The sequence below is a fragment of the Pteropus alecto genome, unplaced genomic scaffold (assembly GCF_000325575.1).
Source record: "Pteropus alecto unplaced genomic scaffold, ASM32557v1 scaffold55, whole genome shotgun sequence".
Taxonomy (NCBI): Eukaryota; Metazoa; Chordata; class Mammalia; order Chiroptera; family Pteropodidae; genus Pteropus; species Pteropus alecto.
The window spans coordinates 251,698-277,444 of record NW_006436813.1 but is presented as its reverse complement, the minus strand read 5'-3'; the positions used below and the strand labels follow the sequence as shown (position 1 = coordinate 277,444).

The 25,747-nt window shown below is 43.6% G+C and overlaps 1 protein-coding gene across 1 annotated transcript; it reads left to right on the top strand.

The window, feature by feature from the left end:
- The first annotated feature begins 21,195 nt into the window (after nt 1-21,195).
- TEX37 (testis expressed 37) lies at nt 21,196-24,159 on the top strand. Its single transcript, XM_006914242.1, has 3 exons — nt 21,196-21,222; nt 21,832-21,924; nt 23,737-24,159. Exons 1-3 carry the CDS (start codon nt 21,196-21,198, stop codon nt 24,157-24,159), a joined length of 543 nt encoding a protein of 180 aa, XP_006914304.1.
- The last annotated feature ends 1,588 nt before the right edge of the window (nt 24,160-25,747 follow it).

Here is a 25,747-nt window from a genome sequence, read left to right as displayed (position 1 = left end):
GAACATTTGCTTCACAAGATTCCACCTTTGTAAACCCACAGACCCACTTCTTGTCATTGGGGTTGATGGGTAGACCTCAGGGCCTCTGCGAACTCCTTAAAGGTGCAGGTATGATTCTTTGCAGGTAAATATCCATTTTTCTGAAGAAAGTGTCCAGTGGGGTGGTTGTCATCAGGTTCTCTAAAAAAAAAAAAAAAAAAAATGTGTGGCAGGTAGGCTGTCACTGTCACTTTAAATATTGAACTTTTAAAAACATTTCAAATGAATTGTGCTACCTATTAATGGGAAATGTTAAAATTGGCTGTTAATAGCCCTCAAATTATATTATACCAATGAACACCTTAATTTTAAATGCAAGTAAATCCAGTAAATTTTGAGATCACAAGAGTTATGCTCTCATTCCAAATTTGACCCACCAGTTGGATATTATAATGCTGAAGTGAAAAAAAAAAGAAAAAGAACATAATAATGGTTCAGATTGCTGTTGATGATATGTAAGGCGATCTAGACAGAACAGACATGCTTTTCTTTGCTACGGTACAGTTTCCTACGGTACAGTTTCCCATGATACAGCATGACGACCAAGACCTGTACAGCCAAGATTCATTCCTGCCTCTGTACTACTGAGTGATTCGGGACGATGGCTTCACCTTGTTTGGATAATAATAGCTGGTCCTCATATCAGAAAACTGTGAGGGTTAAATGGATATTGCATGTGGATTCTTGGAACAGTTTCTGGCTCAGAGAGAATACTCATAGATGTCTGCGTACTCCCCGTAAAGCAGGAGACAGGGAAACCTTGAGCAGGAAGTGCCTGGGAGAAACAGCGGGGCATATTCTTCTTCATGTCTTCAGGGTCTATTAAGCTGGGCATTATCAGCTATCTTAGATTAGACAAATAAAATTCAGTAAGTGGTTTGTAAAATATAATTGTCCCTGCTGGATTGGAAATTTCCGTCAGCAGTCTCGGCTTTCTCAGCGGCAGCTCGCGTGGAGTTCTGACCACGCAGGGAGGCTCAGTGCCCTGGACCAGCACAGAGCTGCCTGCTGACACTGGCTGGCACAGCCCAGTGACCGAATTCAACATGGATGTTTGGAGGCCACACAGTAGAGTGGCGAAGTTAACCCAGTTTGACACTCGGTGTGGCACGTCATGAGTTTTGCAACTTAGGGCAAGTTAACTCTTGGAGCCTCAGTGTTCTCACCTATAGGCTGGGCTTGCTAATGGGAGCTCCTCCTTAGTGCTGTCATGAGGAGGTGTCACGAGGAAGCGAGCCTCGTGGTGTTTTACACAATGTCTGGCACCGAGCATTTGGTACATATTAAGTAGCATGAGTTAAAAAGTGAACCTGGAGAGGTTGGAGAAACATGGTAGAGTGAGAGACATACCCAGATCTCTTCCCTTGAAACAACAATAAGCTGAATATCTAAAACTCAACAAAAAACACCCAAACTGCACACCAGCATGTCTGAGTGTGGAATCTACCACAGGTAAATTTCTTTCAAAGAAGAGAGGAAGAGATCTTGAGATAATAAAAAGTTACCATGAAGATCTCAGCAGGGTACCTTGAAGAGCCAGCACAGATAACCCGGTTGTGCGAAGAAGCTCTGAAACCAGCCTGAACCACCCTGTCTGTTAGAAGTGCTATCAATTATTTTGCATGCAAGATCAACAAACATAAGATTTCACATTCTAGCCCTAAAAGGGTGATCCTGATGAAATTCAGGAAAGTACTTTAAAAAGAAATATACTTTTACCACAAAAAAAAAAAGAAAAAAGTGAACCCGGGCCAGTACTACATTTTTTATCTGAATTAGCTCTTGAAAAGCACCTCTGAAGTAGGTGCTAGTAATACCTCTATTTCACAAATGCAGAATCCTGAAAGAAAAGTGTTCGAGGAAGTGCCCAAGGTCAGGCAGCTAGAGAAGGACAAAAGCAAATTCGTCTCCAAGGATCCCCACTGTACCCACTGCACTCCCTGGCCAGGTCCTCACTAAATCAAAAGAGTCCTCTGTGCCCACCACCAGTGTTCCTAAGTCCTTCATCTACACTCGAGGTGGTGGGAAGGGGAGGAGCAAATTCCTTGGCCCAGAAAATAGTCCCTAGGCCATTCAGGTCTCCCAAAATGTAAAAAACTACGCTAAACAGTGATATCTTAGATTTGTCTAACATCGTCTATGTGTGGGCACATAGAAACATGGGCACAAGATATATGTGAGCCAGAGGAAAGTGATGCTTTAAACAGCTGTGTAGTGAGACGCTCAGAACACTTTGAGAAAAAAGATAACCTGCAGGTGTAGGTGAGAGCCTCATATCAAGGAACAGCTTGTCTATGGCATGATTTGAAGGAAGTTTTAAAGGAGCTACCACAGAAATTGGGGAGGGTCTCCCCACACTGTTCCACAGCCAGGTAGACCCTGTTTGCCTCTTTGGCCCAATCAGTGCTCTGAGTTAACAATGGGGGTCTGGCCTTTGTGACTTGCCCCAGGCCAACAATCCTATCTCTATGGTGGTAAGTGGCACTATCAGTGTGAATGCCTTACCTACAGGGACCCCTTCATTGGGCCTTGTCACTCCAATGAGATCTGTGCTGGAGAGAGGGCTTCTGTCTCAGGGCAGTCAGGATCCAAACAGCAATCCATCTGAGACGTTCACATCTCCTGGTCCTAAAAACTAAGAGAACATATACTTCTGCAGAAGTAGATGTTCTGCCCACACACTGATCTACTGAATTAAGTTCAAGTTGTTTTTCTGGAAATATGTATGGAAACAAAGTTGATATTTAAGGCTTCAAAAGTAGTCAGATGAAACGAAGTAGCAAGGCAAAAAAGATATCTTTGCATTAAGTCCTGGAGCGTTTACTATCTTCTTCAAATATTTATAATATCAAAGTGTATATTATCTTATCATAGAGGTCTCTCCTTACAGCTTCCAGAAGAGAATGGCTTAGAAAGATATGGAGAATGGCCACATTCAAAAGCCTGCGAAAGGTGTTAGAAGGGACTTTAGAGCTTTTTGAATTCAAACCTTCACTTGGACATCTCATGGCATCTGAGACTGAACATCACCAATGCTTGTGGGCGGGAGTGGGGTGGGGGGTCGGATAAACTTGGAGGAAAATCAAGGAAGCAGTACTCCAAAAATCAGGGTGTCAGTTACCTCTGTGGGGAGGGACATCTGTGATGAGGAAGAACCTGGATGGGTGAGTGATTTGCAGGGTGCTATTTCCTATCTGGGTGGAGGTTACATACCTACAATGTGTTAGAATAATTCATTAAACTGCATGTGTATATTTTAAGGATTTTTTAAATGTAAACTTTTTACAATGAACAACAAGAAAAAAAGATGTGTTAGTCCTCCCCATTCTCCACCATTTCAGTAACTGGCGGTACCACCATCCATCCAGTAGCTGAGTTCGAAGACCCAGCATTCTTTTTGACTCTTTTCCTCCCTTTCCTTCTACCTCTCCATCAATTCCCTCAGCAGTCCCCAGAGTTCTCCCATCCCTCCAGACCTCACCGCCTCCACTGCCACCACTCTGTCCACCCTCCGGCAGCTCTTGTGTAGATAGCTGGACTCCTCACCTCCACTCTTCCTCCCCACGCAAAGACAGTGAAGTCTAAAAAAAAAATGTTTCTATTTGAAATGATTATAGATTCGCAGGAAGTTACAAAACTGACACAGAGACGCCCCCTGTACCTCCAGTTGCCCCTGATGTTAACATCTTATATTACTATATTGCATGATCAGAACCAGGAAATTGACATGGATGTAAATTGCGGAGCTTATTCAGATTTCACCAGTTTTACCTACACGTCTTTGTGTGTGCAGTGTATATGTGTGAGTGGAAGGGAGGGTAGAGGGGGTCAGTCTGTGTAACTATCACGGATGTAGATTCACGTAGCCACCACCACAATCAAGACGCAGAACTGTTCCAGCATGACAGAGGCCTTCTTTATGCTACCCTTTAGGGTCGTGCCCAGTCTTTTCCCCCTCACACCTGTCTCTAACCCCTAGCAACCACTAACCTGTCCTCCATCTCTATAATTTTCTCATTTTAAGACTATTGTGTAAATGGAATCATGCATCGTGTGACCTTTTGAAATCAGCTTTTCTTTTTCACTTAGCATAACGCTCTTGGAATCCATCCAAGTTGTAGCAGTAGTTTGTTCCTTTTTATTGAGGAGTTGTATTCCATGCTGTGGAAATGATCTTTTAAAAACAGAAGCTGCCACTTCCATCTTCAGATGGCGCTTTCCCATTACACTGAGGCCAAAGTCTGTGCTCTTGGCCTCCCAGGTCTCCCTCCCTGGCCTGGCTGCTGCCTTTTCTCTGTTGCTCCCCTGCCCTCCCCCTCACACACTGGACTCTGTCCCTCCTAAAACCGACCCAGCTTGTTTCTCTGTGCTGCTCACCCTGGATGACCCCCACATCTCCTTGTCCTCTGGGTCTCTGCTTAAGTGTCACCTCCTCAGAGGGGCCTTCCCGAACCTTCCTATACAAGTGCTGCCATCCACCCCACTTACTTCTTCCCTTGCACTAATTATACCCACTAACAATTTTTTTTCTTTCTTTACTTAGTTGTTTAGTGTCTGTTGCCCTACTCCCAGGAGAGTGATCAGTGTGTAACAGATACTAACAGAAGAAAGAGTTGAATAAAAGAGTTAATTGGTCTCTGAAAGAGAATGCCGATAGTTACTGATGTACCTGTTTGTACCCTGGCCATCTTCCAGAAAGGGATTCAGGGCACTTGAAAAAATATAGACAGGACAACAAGATAAAAAAAATAATGCAAGAAAAGAAGAATAGGAAAAATTGAAATCAGAGTAAAAATGGTCCACGGCCTGTGGGTGAGAGGTGAGCTGACTGCACTCCTAGCAGCCAGTGCAAGAGGTGAAAGAGGACCATTCTTCTCTCACCCTTGAGCCAGGCCTTGGGGCATCATGGTGGCAAGCCTACCAGCAGCTAATGACAAACAAATAAATACACAAGCAAGGTAATTGCAGGTTGTGATGGGGAGGTAAAGAAAGTAAAAGTTAAACACTTAACTTTTCTCTGCCCTCACCATCCCTACCACACAGTTATTCTGAATTCTGAGCCCCTCCTTTGGGCTTCCACAGGACCCTTCGTCGGCCTTATTCCCCTGCATTAGAATTACCTCTTAAAGATGACTCTTCAATGTCACTGTTTCACTAAGTACGGTTCATGAAGTACCCGTAACAGAATCATCTGGGTGCCTGTTCAAAATGCAGACCCCCTCGCCCTTCTCCAGTTTCACCAAGTCAAATTCCCTGGGGGTGAGTGAGGCCCAGGCACCAGAATTTCTAAAAAACACACTAGGCAATTCTTAGAAGCTGTGTCTTGGTCTCTGTTTTATTCTCAGATTCAGTGAGACCCTAAGTAGTGTCTTCATACGTATTCGTCATTTGAGGGATTACACATGGACAGTGTGCCTCGGAGTGTCATATTTTCTTTAGCTTCAGAAAGAGTTATGGCCCTGTCATAACTTCTTTTGCCAAGAAGCCTGTTAAAAGGTGCAGATTTAGGCTTCAGGAAGTGTCCTGGGGCAGCAGGGTGAAGGTGGACTAGGAGAGCAAGACTAGACTTTTTTTCAGCAATCCAGGGGAGAAGAGCTAATGATGAGAACCAAGGAGCATTATGAGGGTGGAGAGAGATGGAAAGATTGGAACGGGGGCGGGAGGGCAGGAAGGAATGAGGTAGAAGCAATAAGACTTACTGATGTGGGCGAGTGAAGAGGAGGCATCAAACCAACTCCCAGGCTTACGGGACCAATGAGACCTTTTGTAGAGATCAGATAGTCTACTTTTGAGTCACTCGCATGAGTCTGAATAAATTACACAAATTCTCTGAGCTTCAGTCGCTTTGTCTATAAGAGAGGGATTATTGCAAGGGTGAAATTGCCATTGATAGGGTTACAATGCCTGTTGTAGCATCTAAGAAATGTGTAGCTATAAATATTGTTGTCATCACTACCACTGTTACTACAGAGTGGTACTAGGTATGGCTGGGCTTGCCGAGGGAGGGGCACTCTCTGTTTGGATGCGCTGTTTCAGATGTCCTAACAGAGATGTTTGGAAGCTCTGGGTGGGGGGGTCAAAAAGGCAACAGTTGGATGATCTGAATTTGGGATTCTGTTGATCTGCTGCAACACTTGAAGACTGGTAAGGGACCTTGAGGACGAGAGAGTGGCTGAAGTGATGGGCTATGGGGGTGAGGTTGGGAGGGAAGAGATTAAAACAGAAGGAGATTGAAAATGAAATGAGCGAGGGACTATAGTGGAATTGATGAAAGTGTGGTGTTTTCAGAAGAGTGACAAATCCTACGGGAACTGAGTTTGTGTTTGGGGCTGTGCAGGGTTGGTGTTTAAGGTTTAGAGGGATGAGAGATGACCTTGAAGCTAACGTGGAGGGGAGAACTTGGTTGGCATGGAGGAAGTGATGGAATCCTGTGGCTGGACTGTGGAATGGACCTTACAGCGACCTGGAATTATGCCTGATGAGGATGGAGATGGATAGAAAGGAAAGCCTGCACTCAAGGCTGATAGAAATCAGGAGGTGGGCAGATGTCCAGAACACGTTGGGGTTTTGGGGCTAGAGCCAGGCGCTACTGGCCTCAAAGAGCAGGAGCCATCCACAAGGGCAGGTGAAGAATGCTTCAGAAGCGCTATGCTGGACCTGGGAGAAGGCCTCCCCTGCCTGGGACATTCTGGCATGTGAAGTCTCGAAGAATGAAAAGACATGTGCAAGGAGCTGGGGTAGGGGCTTCGCAGCATCTCCAAAGACCCTGCCTATTCTGCCTCTCTCTGATTTGAGTGTAGGGACAAAGAGGATATGGCACCACATTTGCTGATGTGTAGAAGCTGGAAGGTGCAAGTAGGAAGGAAGGGACAGGCGGTTTGAGGTGCAGCTGCGGCATGCATTTGTGGCTCGCTATCACTCAGCAGCCAGGTTCAGAGTCTTGCAGGGACTGCCAGGCAGTGTTTAGTGATATTACCGGAGCAGTGGGGATTTTTTTTTTTTTTTTTTAAAGCAAAGCCCCTGTTGTAAAGGAATATGTTTAAATAAGGTCTCCAAAATAGGGACCTCAGAATGTGACCTTATTTGGAAATTGGGTCCTTGCAGATGTGATTGATAAAGCAAAGCCCCTGTTGTAAAGGGATGTGTTTAAATAGGGTCTCCAAAATGGGGACCTCAGAAGGTGACATTATTTGGAAATTGGGTCCTTGCAGATGTGATTAAGGTAAGGGAGATGAGATCATACTGAATTAGGTTGGGCCCTAAATCCGAGGAGAGTGTCCTTATAAGAGACATACAGAGACACACAGAGAAGATGGACATGTGAAGACTGGACTTATGCTGCCACAAGTCAAGGAACCCCTGGGGACAACAGAAGCTGAAAGAGGCAAGGAAGGGTCCTCCCCTAGAGCCTTCGGAGGGAGCGCAGCCCTGCTGACACCTTGATTTCGGACTTCTGGCTTCTAGATCTGTGAGTGAGTAAATTTCTGTCGTTTTAAGCCAACAAATTTGTGATAATTTCTCCTGGCAGCCCTCAGAAATTAATACAAGGGACTTCTCACTGAAAGGAGTTTTAACTGCTCGGGCCATCACCACCATGCCCAGAAGACTGATTGCGGCAGAAGAAAGCAATGTAGTGGAAAGCTCCGAGACAGTGAGTGCCCAGGTTAGGTGAGGGACAGAGTATTACTGGGCATGTTGGGCATCCATCTGTTAATAGTTAAAGCAGGCGGCCTCATCCTGCAAAGCTCAGGATAAGAAAGGAAAATTTTCTATGAAAATCAGATGATCAAGACTCATTACTAAAAGCAGAATCAGAACATTTGCAAGGCAGTAGCCTAAGGCGATGGCGAGCAAGGCCGGAAACAAGCCAGGCACGGTTCAGCCCAGGGAAGGTGGAGCGAGATGCTCAGATGAGGAATAGCAGAAGAGAGAACAGGTAGAAGTGGACTCAGGCCAGCTCCAGGACTGCTCCCAAGCCTGGCTAAGGTTACTGCCAGGTCCTCTGTGAGAAGAGAGTGGACATCCTCGCACGAACTGACACATATTTGTTGAGCACCTGCTTTGTGCCAGGCTCAGGCTCAGCATGGAATATTGTGGGGGACAAATGTAGTCCTCACTCTCAAAGACCATGTCTCAGTTCAGAAGATTTTGGTTGCAAGTAACAGATGGCTCAACATAAATTGACTTAAGCAATAAAAAGAACTTAATTCCAGGAACTAAAAAGTGCAGAGATCTGAGGCTTCGAGCATTGTTCAACCAAGACTCTACTTCATTTCTCTGTGATTCTCCTGGGCCTTCTGTCTTCTGTGTATCACTTCCAGCCTAGAGCTGACTTCTATTTTGCTCAAAAGAGCAACCATCTTGCATGGTTGCAATGTGGCTACCAGCAACATCTGAAGCTACTTGCTTTACATTTGGGAACGGGGAGAGCTGTTCTCCTGCAATCATTGGACCATCATAAATCCCCGTGTTCATCCCTGACTCAATCGTAAGGCAAAGGAAATAAGATACTCTGTTTGGCTTAGAGCAGGACACTCAAAGTGTGGTCACCAGCATCCCTTGGGAATTTGCCAAAAAATGCAAATCCTTGGGATGAGAAATTGAAACTAAACTCTAGGGGTGGGGTCCAACAATCTATGCTTAACAAGCCTAGGAGATTCTGATGCATGCTGAAGTTCGAGATGAATCAGATCTCATCCATGCAGCTGGTAGTCAAGATCATTCTACTCAATGCGCATAATGGTGACGCAATGCTGAAGGATGGAATGGACGTTGGGCAGGCAACCAGAATGGCTCCTACCCTTAGCGATTATGACAACTATCATAATTGCCAGCATTTATTCTTAGAAAGCCAGGTCACTCTGCTGAACACTTTACGTGCGTGATTTCATTTAATCCTCATCACACACCTGTGAGGTAGGTACTATTATTATCCATGACAGCTGAGAAAATTGAGGCCCAGTGCAGTTTAGTAAATTTATTTAGGGCTTTACGGCTAAGTATCAGGGCCAGAGTTGGAACCCCAGAGGCTGTGTGCTAATAAACAGCCAGCTGCCAGGACGAGGATAAGCATCAGGAAGAGGAAGTTAAGGTGCATTGGGAGCACCATGGAGGCACATTACATGCTCTAGTAGGAGTCAAAGAGGGCTTCCTAGAGGAAGTGACAAGTTGAAGGGAAAGTTCTAGCTGCGTAAAGAGAAAGAGGAAGACTGTACAAAGGCCTGAAGTCCAGCGATTGCTTGGCATGTCTGAGGGACGGGCTTCAGTGTGATGCTGGGGTGGGAGAAGCAAGGAGTGACTAAGAGGCGGATTGAGGCTGGAGTTAGAAAGATCCTGTGGATTAGGTGAAGCGGCTTGGTTTTATCCTAAGGACAGCAGGGAACAGAGGGGGTTCTCACCCAAGAATGAATATATTGTACTTGGCCTTTAGAAAGATGATCCTGTTTGCAGGTGCAGAATTGAGCAGCGGCAGAAAAGCTCATTAGAAACCCATTTCAGAGACCCATATCACTAAAACTGATGGTGGCTGGAAAAAGGGCAGGGAGAAAAACAGACACATTTCAGGACTTGGTGATTAACTGGGCTGCTCTTGATTTTCTATCTTGGGCTGATATGTGACCCTCTTCAGAAAGATGAGGAAAAACAAGTTTTGGGGGAGTGAAACTAATTTTTTGACCTGATATCTTTACCAAGAATTATAATGAATTGTAAATGTGATTTTTTTTTTTTTAAATATAGTATTGGATTTCTTTGGAGGTGGAGACGGTGGCTATCATTTGTTGAGCTTTTGCTGTGCACCAGGTAATGTGTGTGTGTGTGTGTGTGTGTATGTGTATATTAATAAAATTATGATTTACTATTTATGATAATGATATATATACTATATTATATATTATTTCTAATACTACCTATATTCTTATAAATATTATCTTTAATCCATTTAACTACTATACATAATAGGCATTCTCATCTGCATTTTCTGTAAGAGGATGCAGAGCTGAAGAACTTGCCTCAGGAATCACACCAACAAATGGTAAGACAGCTGAACTGAACCTAAGTCTGTGCTCCCTGCAGAGGTATGCTGTTTTCCTGAGCCACAGTCACTGGTAGGGACTGCTATGGATCTGGTATGTTCATGCATCATTTCTAATCATTTGTATAGTTATATTTATGTGATTAGTTACATATATAAAATCCAGAGAGTGGAATCACAAAGAGTAAAGGCATATTCTTTGTTCATTAATATATTTCCAATATCTAGCACAGAGCAGGTGCTCAATAAATATTTGTAGGGAGAAAGGAAGGAAAAGAGAGAGGGAGGGACGGAAGGGAAGGAAGGGAGTGAAAGCTTCCAGGTGTGGTTACACATAGATTGTTCGTTGGTTTTAACCAATAAAACGGTTCCACTAAAAGTTTGGTAAAAAGAATAGGGAAAAACAAAATTCTGTTATACTACATGTGACAAATTAACATAAATAGGAAAGAAATTTTTTTCCAAGTTTTAAAACTATTTTTCACAAAATCTCTGTCTAATAAATGTTTGCTAACCGAGTCAGAAAATCGCATTTATCTAGACAATATGTATGGAAGGTTTCTTATTTTTTTCCCTGGTATTGGTTTTCTTTTTATCTTATGCTAGAGTATACACAGAGGGGCCCACTTAAATGAAGCTTTATTTATTTCTAATTATTCTCTACACCAGGATAATGGAATGGATATAGGGTCACTTGAGTGTTGGCAAAAATGCTTCACGCAAAGATATAATCAGTCATCATGGGATCCTGAAAGATTTGCCTATGGGCAAAATATCACCAAGGTCTTCCTCGGTTGTCCCCAAACTTCAGGATACAAAAGAATCCCTTTGAGAGCTGGTTTTACATGCAGATCCCATGCCTGGCTCCAGCCTCCCCCACTGAATCCTGATTAGGAAGATATGATATGAAATGAGGTCTTGAGACTCTGTGTTCTTAGCAATCACTTCCAGAGATCCAAGGACCACACTTTAAGATCCGCCAACTTATCTTGAAAGTGTTTGTGACTAAAAAAAGTCAATCTTTTTCCCAGCCTCCCACTGTCAGGTTTGCCTTATGAGGTATGAGGAGACCTGACCTCAAAGTGACTGACCAATCTGTCAACACGATTCCTAGGGAAGGTGCTCCTCTCGTCACTTTATTCCGATGTGATGGCATGAAGGGAGATTCTCTCACAGATTACACTGCCAGTGCCAGGTCAGGCAGGGAGGGAATGGGGGTGTGACTTACTGATCACCTTGCCCTTTCAACATCTAAATGGCCCGACCCACTACTGACCCCAGACTCGTGGTCCAAAAAGCATTTGAAAGAATTTAGGAAAGTTGACAGAAGTACAAGGAGACAAAATAAATACCGCTAATATGTTGAGGTAACTGTGAGGCAGAGTAAGATCTTTCAGGGATAATATTTTTCTTCTAACTATTTTAGGCATAGACTCTTCACCATTACTATCTTCATCATCATCAACACAATCATAATCAATAGTCACTGAGCCCTCAAAGAATGCATCTTAGATTTATTATAAGAAAGGGCTCCTGAGGATTACAATTTCTCATTCCAATTCCAGCTCTTTGAGCAAAAGAGAAGCCGATAATCTAGATGAATTTTTTTTTTTAATGTTTCTGAGCATTGCTGAAAGAACGGAAGCTTTTCTGAACAATGAAATATAACAAATGAAGAATTGCAGTCTGAGCTCTCTCTGCCAATCACTGTGCTAGACATGGCCAATTGTTCCCTTGTCAAGTGCCCTCAACCATTGTTGAGAAATTGTTGTAATCTATTGTTCTTAACAATTCTTTGGTGTTGATATAATCCTCACCCACACTGTTACCGAGAATTCTTTCCACTTTCTGCTGAGGAGATCACAGAAACGCAAAAACGAAGCAGCCAAAGATGATTCTGGTGACCTTTCTGAGGCCCCCACCATGGCATACCCTGATAAAGGTTGGGCTTCTGAGTGGGAGAAGCAGTCTGGGGAAGAGCTGAGATACTGAAACACTGAGATTTCCAATGAGATGTCAGTGACACCCATCCAAAGACCATCAAGAGCCCTCCTGGAATTTGACAAGTTGGGTTTATGTCTAGTTGCAAAGAGGGAGAAGACACACAACAGGGATCTGTTAGAATGTGCTGTCAGAAGGTGTTTATTATAGGACTTGGGCTTGTGTTAGGTGACTTGGGGGAGGACTCAAAGAAGCAGAGCCTTGCTTTGGATTAGACACTGTCATTGGAAAGCAGGTACCTATAATTCTTGTTCATCAGGCAGAAGGAATAAGCTGAGGCTAAAGCAGCAGCAGCAGCTCAGTAGCCAGGACTGGGCAATGTTCGGTCCTTTTTGTGTCTTGCATAATGTTCTTGCTTTGTGTGTTCAACACAATTACAGAGGAGTCTTGTTTTTATCTAATCCACTGTGGTCACAGTGGTCTTGTGTGATGTGGGTTTGTGTGAAGTTGCTTATGTTCAACAGGAGAGCACCACGGCTGAACAGCGGGTGCCAGCCTCCGGATCAGGGACCTTCTTCCACATTCTCAGGGAGTTTCAGGACATCGTTTGAAATGAAGGCCATCCCCCAAATTCCAGCATGTAGGTTGCCATCTGTAGACCCCATCTTCTTTCTCACCAGGTGCACAAAGGCCACATGGCTCAGTGACTGAGCACATAGATTCCAGCCCCAGATGGTAGGGGCTGGAATCCTGCCTCTGTCACTTATTAGCTATGTAGGACACTGAGCAAGTCACTTGCTTTCTGTGCCCCGTTTTCCTCATTTACAAAATGAGGAGAATTAAAAGGATCTATATCATAGGGTTACGGCGAAGCTGTGAAGACAGTACTGAGCACAGAGGATGCGAGGTGTTGTTACTGTTATCGCCAAATATCCAGTCCATTCTCAAGTGCGTGGCTGATTGCAGAACCCTCCAGCTGCTGTCATTTTTCCTGTACTCTGCTCTTTCCCGTCTGTGCTGCACACTTTCCCCCAACTGGTCTTTAAAAAGGCCTTTTCTTCATGTTTTATTGAGAGACATGGTCCACACTCACTCTTGTTTCTTAAGTCTCGTGCTGAGTAGGACGTTCTCAGCATTTTACTCCATTCCTCTGCAAGGCAGGCATTTCCATTCCCCTTTTACCACTTACCAAGGAAATTGAGAAGAAACTATAAGGCACATACCCAAGAGCACATAGTTTGTAAGTGACAGAGCTGACTTCAAATGAAAAATCATCTGACTCTCAAACTCTTTCCTCTCTGCAGTCAACCTCCCTCTGAAAGTCCCCAATCCTTAGTCTAGCACCGAGGGCCTTCAGTGTCCAGCCCCAGCTTGCCCCTCCAGCCTGACCTTAAAAATCCCCCAAACAACCAAAAAGCAGTGTTGAGGGTTTCACAGTTACTGGCCTAGTCTGGCAGGCTCAGAGGAAATCGAGAGGCAAAAGGCAGTTCAAATCTTTTGGCAAAGTAAAAAGTGCGTAACTAAATTAAGACATAGAAATGGCACCAATTTAGTAACGAATATCTGGTGGGGTGTGATAAATATTCAGAAAAAAGGGATATGGGTAAGGAGGAGTGGGCAGGAAGTGGTTCGCACCAAAAGTCAGGGGTTGGCCAAACCTTCAGTGACAGGCCAGATTTGGACAAAAGGAGGCTCTTTATTTAAGGGCCGATTTCATCGCCACATCTTGCCATTTCTGCAGCCCCCTCGCTGTACCTAAATGGCCCTAGCCTCTGCACCGCCCTACCTGTGCTTGCTCATTTCTCCCTTTGGGCACTTCCTTCCTCCGTCTCCTCACCCATGTGTAAAGTGCTAGATGGCAGGAGCCTTGCGTTTTTCATCTTTTACCATCACCCCAACAACACCCCATTCCTACTTTACACACACAGGCAGCTAGCACCACACCTTGCTCACCTGAGGCAGCCGGTGCTCACAAACTGAACCAGTGAAGCAGACAGCCTCAACTTCTTAACCTCAGTTTCACCACTTGATGAGCTCTCTTGACATCATGTCTCATGTACTGTGCACATCTGTCACCTCGTGTGCATCCCAGGCTGGGCCCTGCTTGGCTGTCTGCCCTTGTCCCAATAAGTCCCTGGAAGACACTGGGATGCAGCTCCCTCCTCTGTAAAGAGCAGGGGTGGCCCAGCCACAGTTTCCTTCTATGCCTGCATAAGAATCATAACAATCACCAGTGAAGCTTGTTAAAAGGTACATTCTGGGGTCGGCTTCTTCTCTCAGAGAGTCTAACATAGAAAGTGGCAGCAGAAATCTGGCTTTTAATATGTATCCCAGAGGACTCTAAAGCACATGGTCACTGAGCGTCTCTTGGAGGAGCCCTGCACTAGGTGACCCAGCTACTTTCTATAAATCTAAAATGGAAAAGGCTGGCAGACCCCGTATTTGGGGCTAATGAGGGCATCTATGCGGGGACAGACATCTCTTGAAGCACAATACGTTTAATTTTCAGAGCAGTCCACTTGCACACTAATGACCTGATTGAAGAGCAAAGCTGTGGGGCAACCCAGCGGCCTGCTCCCTCCCGCCCGCCCTGCTGTGCCCGAAAGGGCTAATTCTGATTAACTGCTCTGTTGCTGTTTGTTTGTTTGCTCTTCACGGGAAGGGGTTTCTATTTCTGCTGAGGGCCCTCCCGGCTAAGTCACCCAGTTTGGGAAAGGCGGCGTTTGCTAAGCCCTGGGAGGCTCCTGGCTCCCGGAGAGGGATCAATATCCCCTGGTCTGGAAAGAGGCCTTTGTAGTGTTGACTTGCTGTTTGTGTTTCAGGCTCTAAGGGAAGGTTTGCTCCTAATTAAAGGCGTAAATGCTTTAATCCCTGGCCTGAGGGCTTCCCAGAGCGCATTAGCGTATTAGGAAGGAAATGGATTGTAATCCCTTTAATATAAACCTGGAGGAACTCGAGGGCTTCTGGTTTGGGAGAAGAATTTCCTCCTGCGATTTAACAATATTAACAAGCTGAATTTGCATAGACAGAAACTCAGCTTTCCCTCCTGGGAAAGCCAAGTGGAATCTCTTTCAGATGAACGAAGGTTGCGATAATTAAACTCCTGCAGAGTACTGGACTGTGTGCCAAGTCACTGCTCATGTTTTTCTCCTTTAGTTTTCTCATCTAACCCTGTGACTATGTGTTGGGCCAATTGTTTTATCGATATAACAATTAAGATTTAGAAGTGACTATCCTCGCTGGAGGAAGGAGGGGAGGACTCTGCAGAGAGCCTCCGGTCTGCGCTGTGATTTCTGTACACCGTTTATTCAATTTTGACCACACACTTTTTTCATGTGCTTTTTAACGACGTTCACTTCACTCGAACCATGCTTTTAGAAATACACTCATATCATTTTCTATTATGCAATGTAGTTTATCTTACCATACACTATTTGAACCCAACTCTTTATGTAATTTAGAATTTTTTTTTTTAAAAGGGCAGGGTTTGCTTTGTGGTTTATTTTTCATCTCTTATTAATATTGAAAAGATCTGCCCTCACATGCTGCTAAAAGAGACAGCGAGAAGCATGAGAAATGTCCCTGTGTTTTGTACTTGGGAAAAATAACATGTATCACAATGTAAAAACTTAAGTGGTACAACGTGACATTTTGCAATGTTTCAGTGCAAGCTTAAAACAGTTCGTAATCATGTTGTCTGGATGGAGGAAGCATTTCAATTCTCAGTGACGAACCGAGGACAGTGAAGCTTCTGAGGAGAGTGGCCTGCACCTGCTCACTGAGTAACCCCGCTCCCGCAGGTTGACACAGGAGCATTGCTGCGTTAACTCTGAAGCCAAGAGATTCAGCAAAGACCCAACACAGGGTGACAAACACAGGGAAATAAAAAGCCTTGAGTACATGGACCCCATGACCTTTTCACTCCTCTGGCCTGATTTTCCCTCCCTTCACACTTGACGGCGCCTTCGGGGAGACACAGATGCTCTTTAGGGCAGCAATGAGGTGCAGGGCTGTGTGGAAGGTTACAGCACCCAGTATATATCCTCTCTGTCAGCCTCAAACGTCACTCCTATCACCAGCAATTCCAAAGTGTGTGTCACATGCCCAGAGCTTTCTTCCCTGAGCTATAGACCCTATTACCCAAATGTTACCTCACCTTCTCTACTTGGAAGCCACACAGGCTGCAGGACTGCAATACAATGGTCCTATTCCCCAGACTGGCTCCTCCCTCAGCATGTCCCACCTCCTCAAAAGACTATCAACCCCCAATGAGTTATTCTTGCCTCTGCTGCTTCCTAATATTGATTAAATTCTATAGAGTTTACTTGCAGAGCACGTCTTGAATCTACGCACCCTTCTTCATATCCACCACCATGTCCTCCAACCTGTCTCAGCCACCATAGTCATCCAGGGGCCTTTGAACTCATCTCCCTGTATCCTCTCTTCCCCTTCACCCAGATGGCTATCCACCAGTGATTTTTGTGATATGCACATCCCATCGCATCATCCTTCTGCTTAAACTCTTCAGTACTTCCCATTATTCTCAGGAGAAAGTCAGCCAGTCCTCCTGTACCCACTAGACAAAGTCCCCACCTCTCTATCCAGCCTCATCTGGAGCCACACTTGTCCCATCTCACTCTGCTGTTGCAGAGCAGCCTCTCTCTTCCACGCAAGACCAGTCACACAGGCCTGAGAATTTTCCTTCGTCTTTAGGACTGAGTTAAAATGTCGCCATTTGAGGCAGGTCCTCCCTGACCAGCCCCCACCACTGGATCAGGTTCCTGCACCCTATATGTCTCTTTCATGGCACTTGTCACAATTGTAATTAAAGATTCACTTGTGTAATTATTTATATATTTGTCTCCAATTATACTGTAATTTTATAAAGGCAGAAACTGTTTAATTTCATTACTATAATCATAGACCCCTGCACAATATCTGGCATAGAGTAGACACTCAGAAAATATGGGTAAATATTGGCATGAAGAATACCAAGTACCTTCACATGCATATCCATGCAGCTTCCGACATTCATTTCAGGTGGATATCATATCCTTGTTTGATAGCTGATCAAACTGACTTCTTTTGAACTTACATGATTTACCCAAGGGGATAGTAAGTCTCAGGAGTTGAAGTCAGGACTCCAAAATCTAGTTGGTAGTATTTTCCTGAAAAATATATCCTTAAGGCATAAAAATCACTCATTATGGCCTAAATGGTCCCTTTGCTTCTATCTCTGTAGCCATTCTGTTTTTTTACTGTTTTTTTTTTTTTGCCATTTATTTCAGTTTTATTAAATTCACAAGCACCTCTTTAATCCTAAGCTTAAGTGACAGTGCACTGAGGGATAAACTGAGTAAGACCCAGTTCTTTACCATAAGGATCCCACAGTTTGTTATGAGAAATAACTACTTTAGCTCTCCAACCTTGAATTTGTTGAGACTGCTTCAGCTGCAAGTTACATAAACTCAATTAAAATTGACTTTAGCAAGAGAAGGAATATATTGATTCACATAAACTGCAAAGTCTAGATGTTGTTCAAGCTTCAGGCATGGTTGTATCCAGGGGCTCAGTGTCCTCCTGATGCTTTCACTGTCTCCATCTCTTGGGTCTTCTTTTCTCTGTTGATTTTTTTCTTGGCCAGGCTCCCTCCACATGGTGCAAAGATGGACTTGGGCGGCTCCAGGTTCACATGGTTCTTAGTGTCTACTTTCTCAGAAAGAGGGCCTCTTTCCCAGGAGTTGAAGGATGATGCCCATCAGCCCAGTTTGGGCCTAGAAGATGGAATATTCTGGGGACAACGTGCCCATTTAGAACTGGAGTAGGGTCAGCACCACCCAAACCACATGATTCCCAAGAGTAAAACATGACCACTAAAGTTCTCTAGAGGGAAACTGATAAACTGCTGTGGACAGAAAGGGGACGTCTGAGATTCACAACAGACTTCCTCTCTTGGCCTCAGGTCCTCACCCACTCCTTTCCTTATCCCTTCTTGCTCCAAGTTGTCCTGTTTTACAGGGTTTGCACTTGCTAATCCCTAAGCTAAGATACCTCCTCCTCCAGATCTTTGCACGGGTGGTTCTTTCTACGCTTCAGATCTCTGCTTTCATGGCACTTCCCAGGGAGGCCTTCTCAGACCCTGCATCTGAAGTGCATTCATTCATTCATTCATTCATTCATTCATGTCACCTCATTGATTTGCTGGAGGCTCAGTTGCTTATTACTTTGTTTACTTTGTGTTTTGCTCTCACCAGAATGTGAGCTCTGTGCAAGCAGAGATTTTCATCTATTTTATTCATCGTTGAATCCACAAGGTTCAGAACAGTGGCCGATAAATAAGTGCTCAATAAATACGGATTGAATAAATGAAAGGGGTCTATGATGGCATCTAGTGAGAGACCAAGGGAGCTTCCTGGAGGAGGTGGCCCTTAAAGAGAGTGGCCTTTTTTAACTCATTTTTTTAAACCTTTTTTAAACCCATTTCCCATTTGCGCCAAGAATACTCACTGGAAGCACTTGCGGCTACAGCGTTTACCCCGAGATAACTCGTGGATTACGCTTCTAACCTTACCCGTCAAGTTTGCCATGAAATATCTCACTTTTATTATTATTTTCATATCACTCTAGTATATCAATAGTCTGTGGAAACAAATCACCAAATGACATCATTCTATTTTAGTTGTGGTATTTCCATTTACAAAATACAATAATTCTCAATCGCTGAAAATGTCAAATCCTAGGAAACATACCATTCCTACACGTGATGTTAACATTATTCTCCAGCAGTTGTTAACCAAAGATCCATTTGATGAATCCTATTTATGTATATGTTCCTGTTATATTAGGGTCAGAGACAAGTCCTGTTTAGAAATAACTCTAAGAACAGTTTTTATATTTTATTTCACATTGAAAACCAGTCAGATTTGCTTCAGCCTCAAAAGAGTCTATTTATGTTAATTAAATTAATGTTGGCAACAAGCTGCACTTTTTTTTTCTAAACAGGAAATGGTTTAAAAATTGTAAATATATATAACAAAATTTATTATTTTAACCATTTTTAAGTATACAAGTTTAGTGACACTGAGGACATTTACAGTGTTGCATAATCATTACCAGTATCTTTTCCAGAACCTTTTCATCTTCCCAAACTGAAACTCTGTCCCCATTAAATGATTACTCCTCATTCCTCTCTCACTGTGGCCCCTGGCAACCATGGTTCTACTTTCCGTCTCTAGGAATTTGATGACTCTAGTACCTTATGCAAGTGAAATCATACAATATTTGTCCTTTATGGCTAGCTTATTTCACTTAGCTTAATGTTTTTCACAGTTCATCCATGTTGTAGCATGTATTAGAATTTCCTTCCTTTTTAAAGCTGAATAATATTCCATTGTATGTATATACCACATTTTTGTTTATCCATTCATCAGTAGATGGATATTTGGGTAGCTTCCACTTTTTGACGATTGTGAGTAATGCTGCTATGAACATGGGTGTATAAGTATCTGTACAATCCACTGCTTTCAATTCTTTGGGGTATATTCTCAGAATTAGAATTGCGGGATCATGTGGTAAATCTATGTTAACTTTTTGAGGAAACACCAAACGGTTTTCCACCGAACTACTATACCATTTTACATTTCTACCAGCAATGCTGGTTCCAATTTCAAGGGTTCTAATTATTCCAATTCCTTGCCAACAGTTGTTACTTTTCATTTTTGGATTGGAGCATCCTAATGAGTATGAAAGATGGTGGAATTTCGACAGATGGAAGAGAGGTGAGCGAGGCTTTTAGGCAACAGAGGCCTAGAGGGACTTTGGTATAAAGTGGATTCAGTCACACAGTTTGATGTCAAAATTCACATAGGTTCTGCTTGTCTCCTTCTCTTGGAAATAGATCGATTCTGTAGAGCATTGGAAAGCCCTGCATCCCAGGTACTTTCTGAAGCTGCGAGGGTTCGTGTCAGCTCAGGTGTCCTGGGACACCAGTGGCTCCATGTGAGAGGGGTGAGACAGGGACAGGGGATCTGACATGCGGGAGGTTGGTCAGTCATCACAATCACAATCACAAGGAGCTGTGACCAAAACAGACTGCATCATGCAGTTCAGGCTTCATCTCAAAGGCAGGTGTGGCAGAAGGACACAGCAGCGGTCCTCTCCATGAAGCAGGGGCATCTGGAGTGGAAAAGACAGGAGCATTATCTTGCCTTCGGCAGAAGAGGGGTAGGTGCCGTTTGCACTGCAGCTGGTTCCTAGCCGCAGAAGAGGTGCTATCTTGCACAAAAAGGACGAAACACAGAGGTCAGTTGAGGTCTGGCAACCACCCTCCTGGGCCACAGCCCACTGAATGGAGTGGGACTCAGGGCAGGGTTCCATGAGAATGAAATGGATTACCAATCAAGAACCTAGGGGTCCATGAACACAAGATAAGGTGTGTCCCCAGGGAGCTCCCCGGTGTCTGGGCAGTAAGGACTCTCTGCAGGACTTCAGGGCTGGAGGAGGGCAAGGCGCAGGGTTGTACCTACACACACTACTGTTCAACTGTGAACGCAGAGCCTCACAACTGTCTTCACGCTGGATACCCCTAATCTCCACCAGAAAACATGGTTCGTGCTCCTGAATTGGGGTGCCTCTAAGTCCTAGGCTTGAACCTTGCTTCCTCCAGGTAGTTCAGAGTCCCAGTTTGGTGGGACCTGTGTGCCGGAGTCAGCTCGTCTTGGCTCTGAGAGCCCATTCTGTGCACATCTTCAAAACTCTGCATCAGTGACATTATGTTGATAGCTCAAAATGGGCCATGGTGAGAGTATTTAAGCCACAAAAACTGGCAAATACTATAAACCAGGGTTTATTTGCCCCTTAAAGGTAATTGCTAAACATTAACCAGCACACAACTTGCCCTGATAGTAGATTCACCTCTGCTTAAGAGGCAAATCTGATATTCTCAACAGCTGCAAGTCTTTCTGGATCCTGCTCCAGCCCCTTTGTCCCAGGGCCCCTGTCCACCAGCCCATTTATCCCTGCTGCCACCACCAACCCCCGGATGACTGAATAATGTGCAAGGCGGGGTTAAGAGGACTGGAGAAATAGTGCTTGGTTGGCACAGCTCTGTGGACAGTGGCTGCTTTCTCTGCCTGTGACAAGAAGCAGGGCTAACCAACTTGTCCGTGCCTAAGTCATCTACGATGGCAGGTGTTGTGTACCCTAGACAGGTGAGTGTTATGGGGACGGCCAGGTCTTAGGCTCTTTGGGTCTCGCTCTGGTCATTATTCTTGAATGCTTTTCTTTTTAAACACAAGAAAGCTAAGGGTTTACAATTTTCTGGAGGTTCATTTATTTATTCAGCATGTATTTATTAGGCATCCTCAGTGTCAGACACTGCTGCAGAGATGCCTAAAATTAAGTTCTAATCTATTGTACTTCATTAAATCAATTACAGTACACCACAATAACTGCTGTAGTGAGAGTTATAAAATATGATATGAAAGCAGAGGAGAAAGAATTTAATTTCTGGGAGGTGGAGAATTAAAGGGTGGGAGAGATGTTTTGGGGGAGATTTAATCTGGGTGTTGAAGGATATATAGGAGTTCGCCAGCTGGTGAGGAGTGCAACTAGTGTTTCCGGCAGGGGATAAGAGCACATGCCAGGCACGGGTGAAGAGAGGCTGGAGTACAGAGGCCATGGAGGGGAGCCAAGGGGGGCTGGGAAAGGCCAGTGGAAGCCCGATCATGAAGGACTCTGAATGCCAGGCTTCTGAATGCCTTTAAGTGCAGGAACAACAGGATGGGACCTTTTGCTTTATATTCACTCTTGCCCTTTAGGCCCCTGTGGATTTAGACATGTACCAAAGCTCCTACATGGTCAACTATAAACCCTACGGGAAGCACAAATACTCCAGGGTCACACCACATGAGGTAAGAAGTCACTGTCTTGTCTTCCATTCAGCTGTCCACTGAAATCGTCTTTATTTCATGTTTATAATGAGCGTGGACATTAGAGGCTCTTATTTAGAACAATACCCAATGCCAGGAGATCTAAGAGGTCGTGTGTGTGTATGTGTGTGTGTGTGTGTGTGTTCTAAAATGTACACTGAATATAAGTCATGCACAGAAGAGTGTAAATAATTTACGCTTATGGTTTAAATGACATTAAGCCAAACACCAACGTACCCATTATCAGGTAGCATTAACAGTACCTTAGGGCCCCCATGAGCTCCTTCCTGCTCATACCCCTCCCCTCACCTCCAGAGTAGCCACTGTTTTGAGTTTGGGGTTAATCATTCCCTGTGTGTGTGTTTTTTTAAGAAGTAGTTTTACACTGTAGGTATGTATTACCTCTAAACAAATTGTTTAGGTTTGCCTTTTATACACTTTATTATATATTGGAACATATTATTTGTAATCCTCAGTTACTTTTATTTTTTGCCAAACATATGGCATATTCTTCATTTTCTGCTGTATAGTATTACACCGCATGAATATGCCACCATATATTTGTCCCTTCTCTTATTGGCCAACAATTGAGTTAGTTACTTTTTTGTTACCCTCTCACCCCCGAATGCTACAGTGAAGATGGGGCACAGCCTCACATGCACAAGTTCACCCACCCCAGCTGTGGAGCTGTGTGTCATAGGGAAGGGACATCACCGTTTTCTAAAGCGATTGTATCGATTTACTTTCTCATCAGCAGAAGTAGTCACTCCTGTAGCTCTCTGATCTTGCCATTGCTTGGTATTATCAGAGTTTTAAAATTTTGTCAATTTGGTGGGTTTGAAATAACATTTTCCTGTCATCATTCTCATTTCACTGATTATTAATGAGGCTCGGCATCTTTTCACTTGTTTATGAGTATATTCATTCTGCGAAATGTCTTTTCATATCTTTTGCCCATTTTTCTATGGAATTGCTTGTCTTTTTCTTATTAATTTGTAAGAGTCCTTTAAATTCTGGACATCTTTCATTTGTCCATTAGGTATAGAGCAAAATTCTCTTCCAGTTGGTGGTTTGTCTTTTCACTCTGTCTTTCAGTGAATGGAAATTATTATTTTATTATAGCCAGCTGTGTCAGTCTTTCCCTTTATCATTTCTCTTTTTAAGTCTTGTTTAAGAAATCCTTTCCTATCTTGAGGCATCTCTACTAAAAATAATAATAAGATCTATACAAAGGTGGCGCAATTTCTGAGATAAATTATTAAGTGGAAGCAAAGTGCAGAGTGGACCTTTTGCTTTATATGCATCATTTATGTACAAACCAGGGGCATGGATATGTACGTATATGTTTATATGTACAGAAAATATTTCTAGAAAGATACAAAAAAAACACTGATGACAGTGATTGTCTCTGGAGATGGGAACCAAGGCAGGAGGGTGGTGGGAAAGAGACTTCTCACTATTAACCCTTTTGTATTGTTTCAGTATTTTTCTTTGTTGTATATATTACCATTCAGAAACTAATTTGAAAAAATTTACACTTAAAAATTTTTTCAATTACAGTTGACATTTAATATTATTTTATATTAGTTTCGAGTGTAAAGTATAGTAGTTAGACATTTATATAATTTATGAAGTGATCTCCTTGATTAGTCTAGTACCCACCTGGCACTATACACAGTTAAAGAAAATATTTTTTAGTAAAGAAAAGTGTGCTCTATCTTGGATACTTCCAAGGAAGCTACATTGCCTTCCACCTTGCTCAGCCCTCCATTCGTGTGTGATTTGTTCCCACAGAAAGAGAAGCTGGACACCCAACTCCGGGAAAAAGAGTTTTATAGGCCCATCCGCGGCCCCAACCCCAAACTAGAGGATGGATACCCTGCCTTTAAAAGACCCTACATGACCACCAAAGACCTGGGACACCCGGGCTTCTTCCCACCACCGGAGCGTGTGACCACAGGGGAGGAGGAAGGCAGGCTCACCAGCATCTGCCCTTCCGTGTACCCAGTTTCTCATGACCAGTACCTGCCCCAGGGCGATCTGAACGGGGTCCACCAGAGTGCCGACTTTCCGTGCCTCTTGGAGCCGTTGCGCCAACCTGCTGCGGAGGCGGGCAAAGGCTACTTTCTACTGCCCGGCTGCGTCTGTCCGCATCACCATATGGCCAAGGTCCCCGTCTTGAACCGATGGGGGCCCCTGCTCCCATTTTACCAGTAGGAGGGGTGAGAACACCTTCCAAGGTCACTGTGGAAATTCCACCCTCTCACAAGGAAACCCTTGTTCTTGCCTTGGATTACAGAGAGAACTGAGAATAAAACCCTAGAAAGATGTTCCAGCAGCACTGGGACTGTAGTTGTTGTGCCTTACTCCCTGGTCTGCCCTGGTACACAGCATCCCCACCACAGGAGGGAGAGAGGGAAGAAAAGAAAAAAAACGGGTATGTCTGGAGGGCTAGAATTTGTGTGATGTTTTGTTATAATTAAGAGTCCTGCTGTAAAGGTTCTTGCTAGTTTAGGCATTTACTTACAAAATGGGAAAAACTACATTTCCCATAGTCATCTGAATGTTTGATGAGACTGTAAAACTTGAAATGCTGTTGGATAACTTTTCACCTCAATATTCGCATTTCAGTTTGTTTACCTCTCCCACCCTTGTAGCAATCAACCATTTAGCATTTAGAAGCCATCATTGTATACTTTTCTTCTTGCATCATGTCGCTTTGTAAACATACATGGACAAGTCAGTTAAATAGTCTAAGCTTCTGTGACAAAGAGAACCAAATATAGTGACTTGAAAAACATAAGGTGGGCAGTCAAAGAGGGTGGAGCATCTTTGCTATGGTTTCAATCTCTGAGTCTAAGGTGGCCGCTATAGACTAAATCGTGTCCCCCCAAATTCATATGTTGAAACCCTAACCTCCAATGTGACTGTATTTGGGGATAGGGCCTTTAGGGCTAATTAAGGTTAAATGAGGTCATAAGGGTGGGGCCCTAATCCAATAGGATTGGTGGCCTTCTAAAAAGAGGGAATTTACTTTAAAATGCTCCAGCAAAATAAACTGTTAGTAGAATAGGGGAATAGGTGAAACAATACCAGTGACAAAATAAAAGTTGTAGCTGGGTGATGGGTATGTAGAAGTTCATTATCCTATTCTGTACTTTTGTGTGTTTGAAAATCTCCATAATGAAACATTAAAACAGGAAAGGAGGGGAGGGGATGAAAAAAAGGAAAGGAAAGGAAGGAAAATTAAAGATGTAGTCCTTCAGACTACCAGTAGCTGTTTATAAGTATGTCAAATTTATAATAATATCCTTGTCATCCTTGCTATGCTCGCCAAGAAAAAGAAAGAAAGAAAAGGAGAGGAAGAGGATGGGGAAGGGGAAAGGGATGGGGAAGAACGAAAGGAAGGAGAGGAAGGAAAGGAAGGAAGGAAGGAAAGAAGGAAGAAAGAAGAAAAAGTGATGGAGGAAGAGAGGGAAAGAAAGAAAAGTCTGTAGGTTTGATAGAATAGTCTTTCTGAACCCTGGTGAGGTTGAGTAATTTTGTAAATGATCCATATCTCTTCATGAGTTATGAAATGTTTCCTTACCAGTGTGCTCCTTCTCCCTTACTTTTTACAATCTTTAGTGAGTCTGTTTTATCCATAATTCCTCTAGGGTGTCTATGAACAAAAGTTCACTACCTCTCAATGCTGGTTAATAACATTTTTTTTTAGTGTTGGGTCATGTAGATCAGTTGAGTTTTAACACATAGTTATTTCCACCAAATGATTTAGTTGAAGTAAACACATTAATAACAAAAGCTA

Bases quoted from the DNA above. Each gene is read 5' to 3' on its own strand.
- TEX37 (XM_006914242.1), top strand. From the start codon at position 21,196: ATGGCAGGTGTTGTGTACCCTAGACAG. The intron at 21,223-21,831 runs GTGAGTGTTATG...CTTGCCCTTTAG, and splicing joins GTGTTGTGTACCCTAGACAG to GCCCCTGTGGATTTAGACAT. The intron at 21,925-23,736 runs GTAAGAAGTCAC...TTGTTCCCACAG, and splicing joins CCAGGGTCACACCACATGAG to AAAGAGAAGCTGGACACCCA.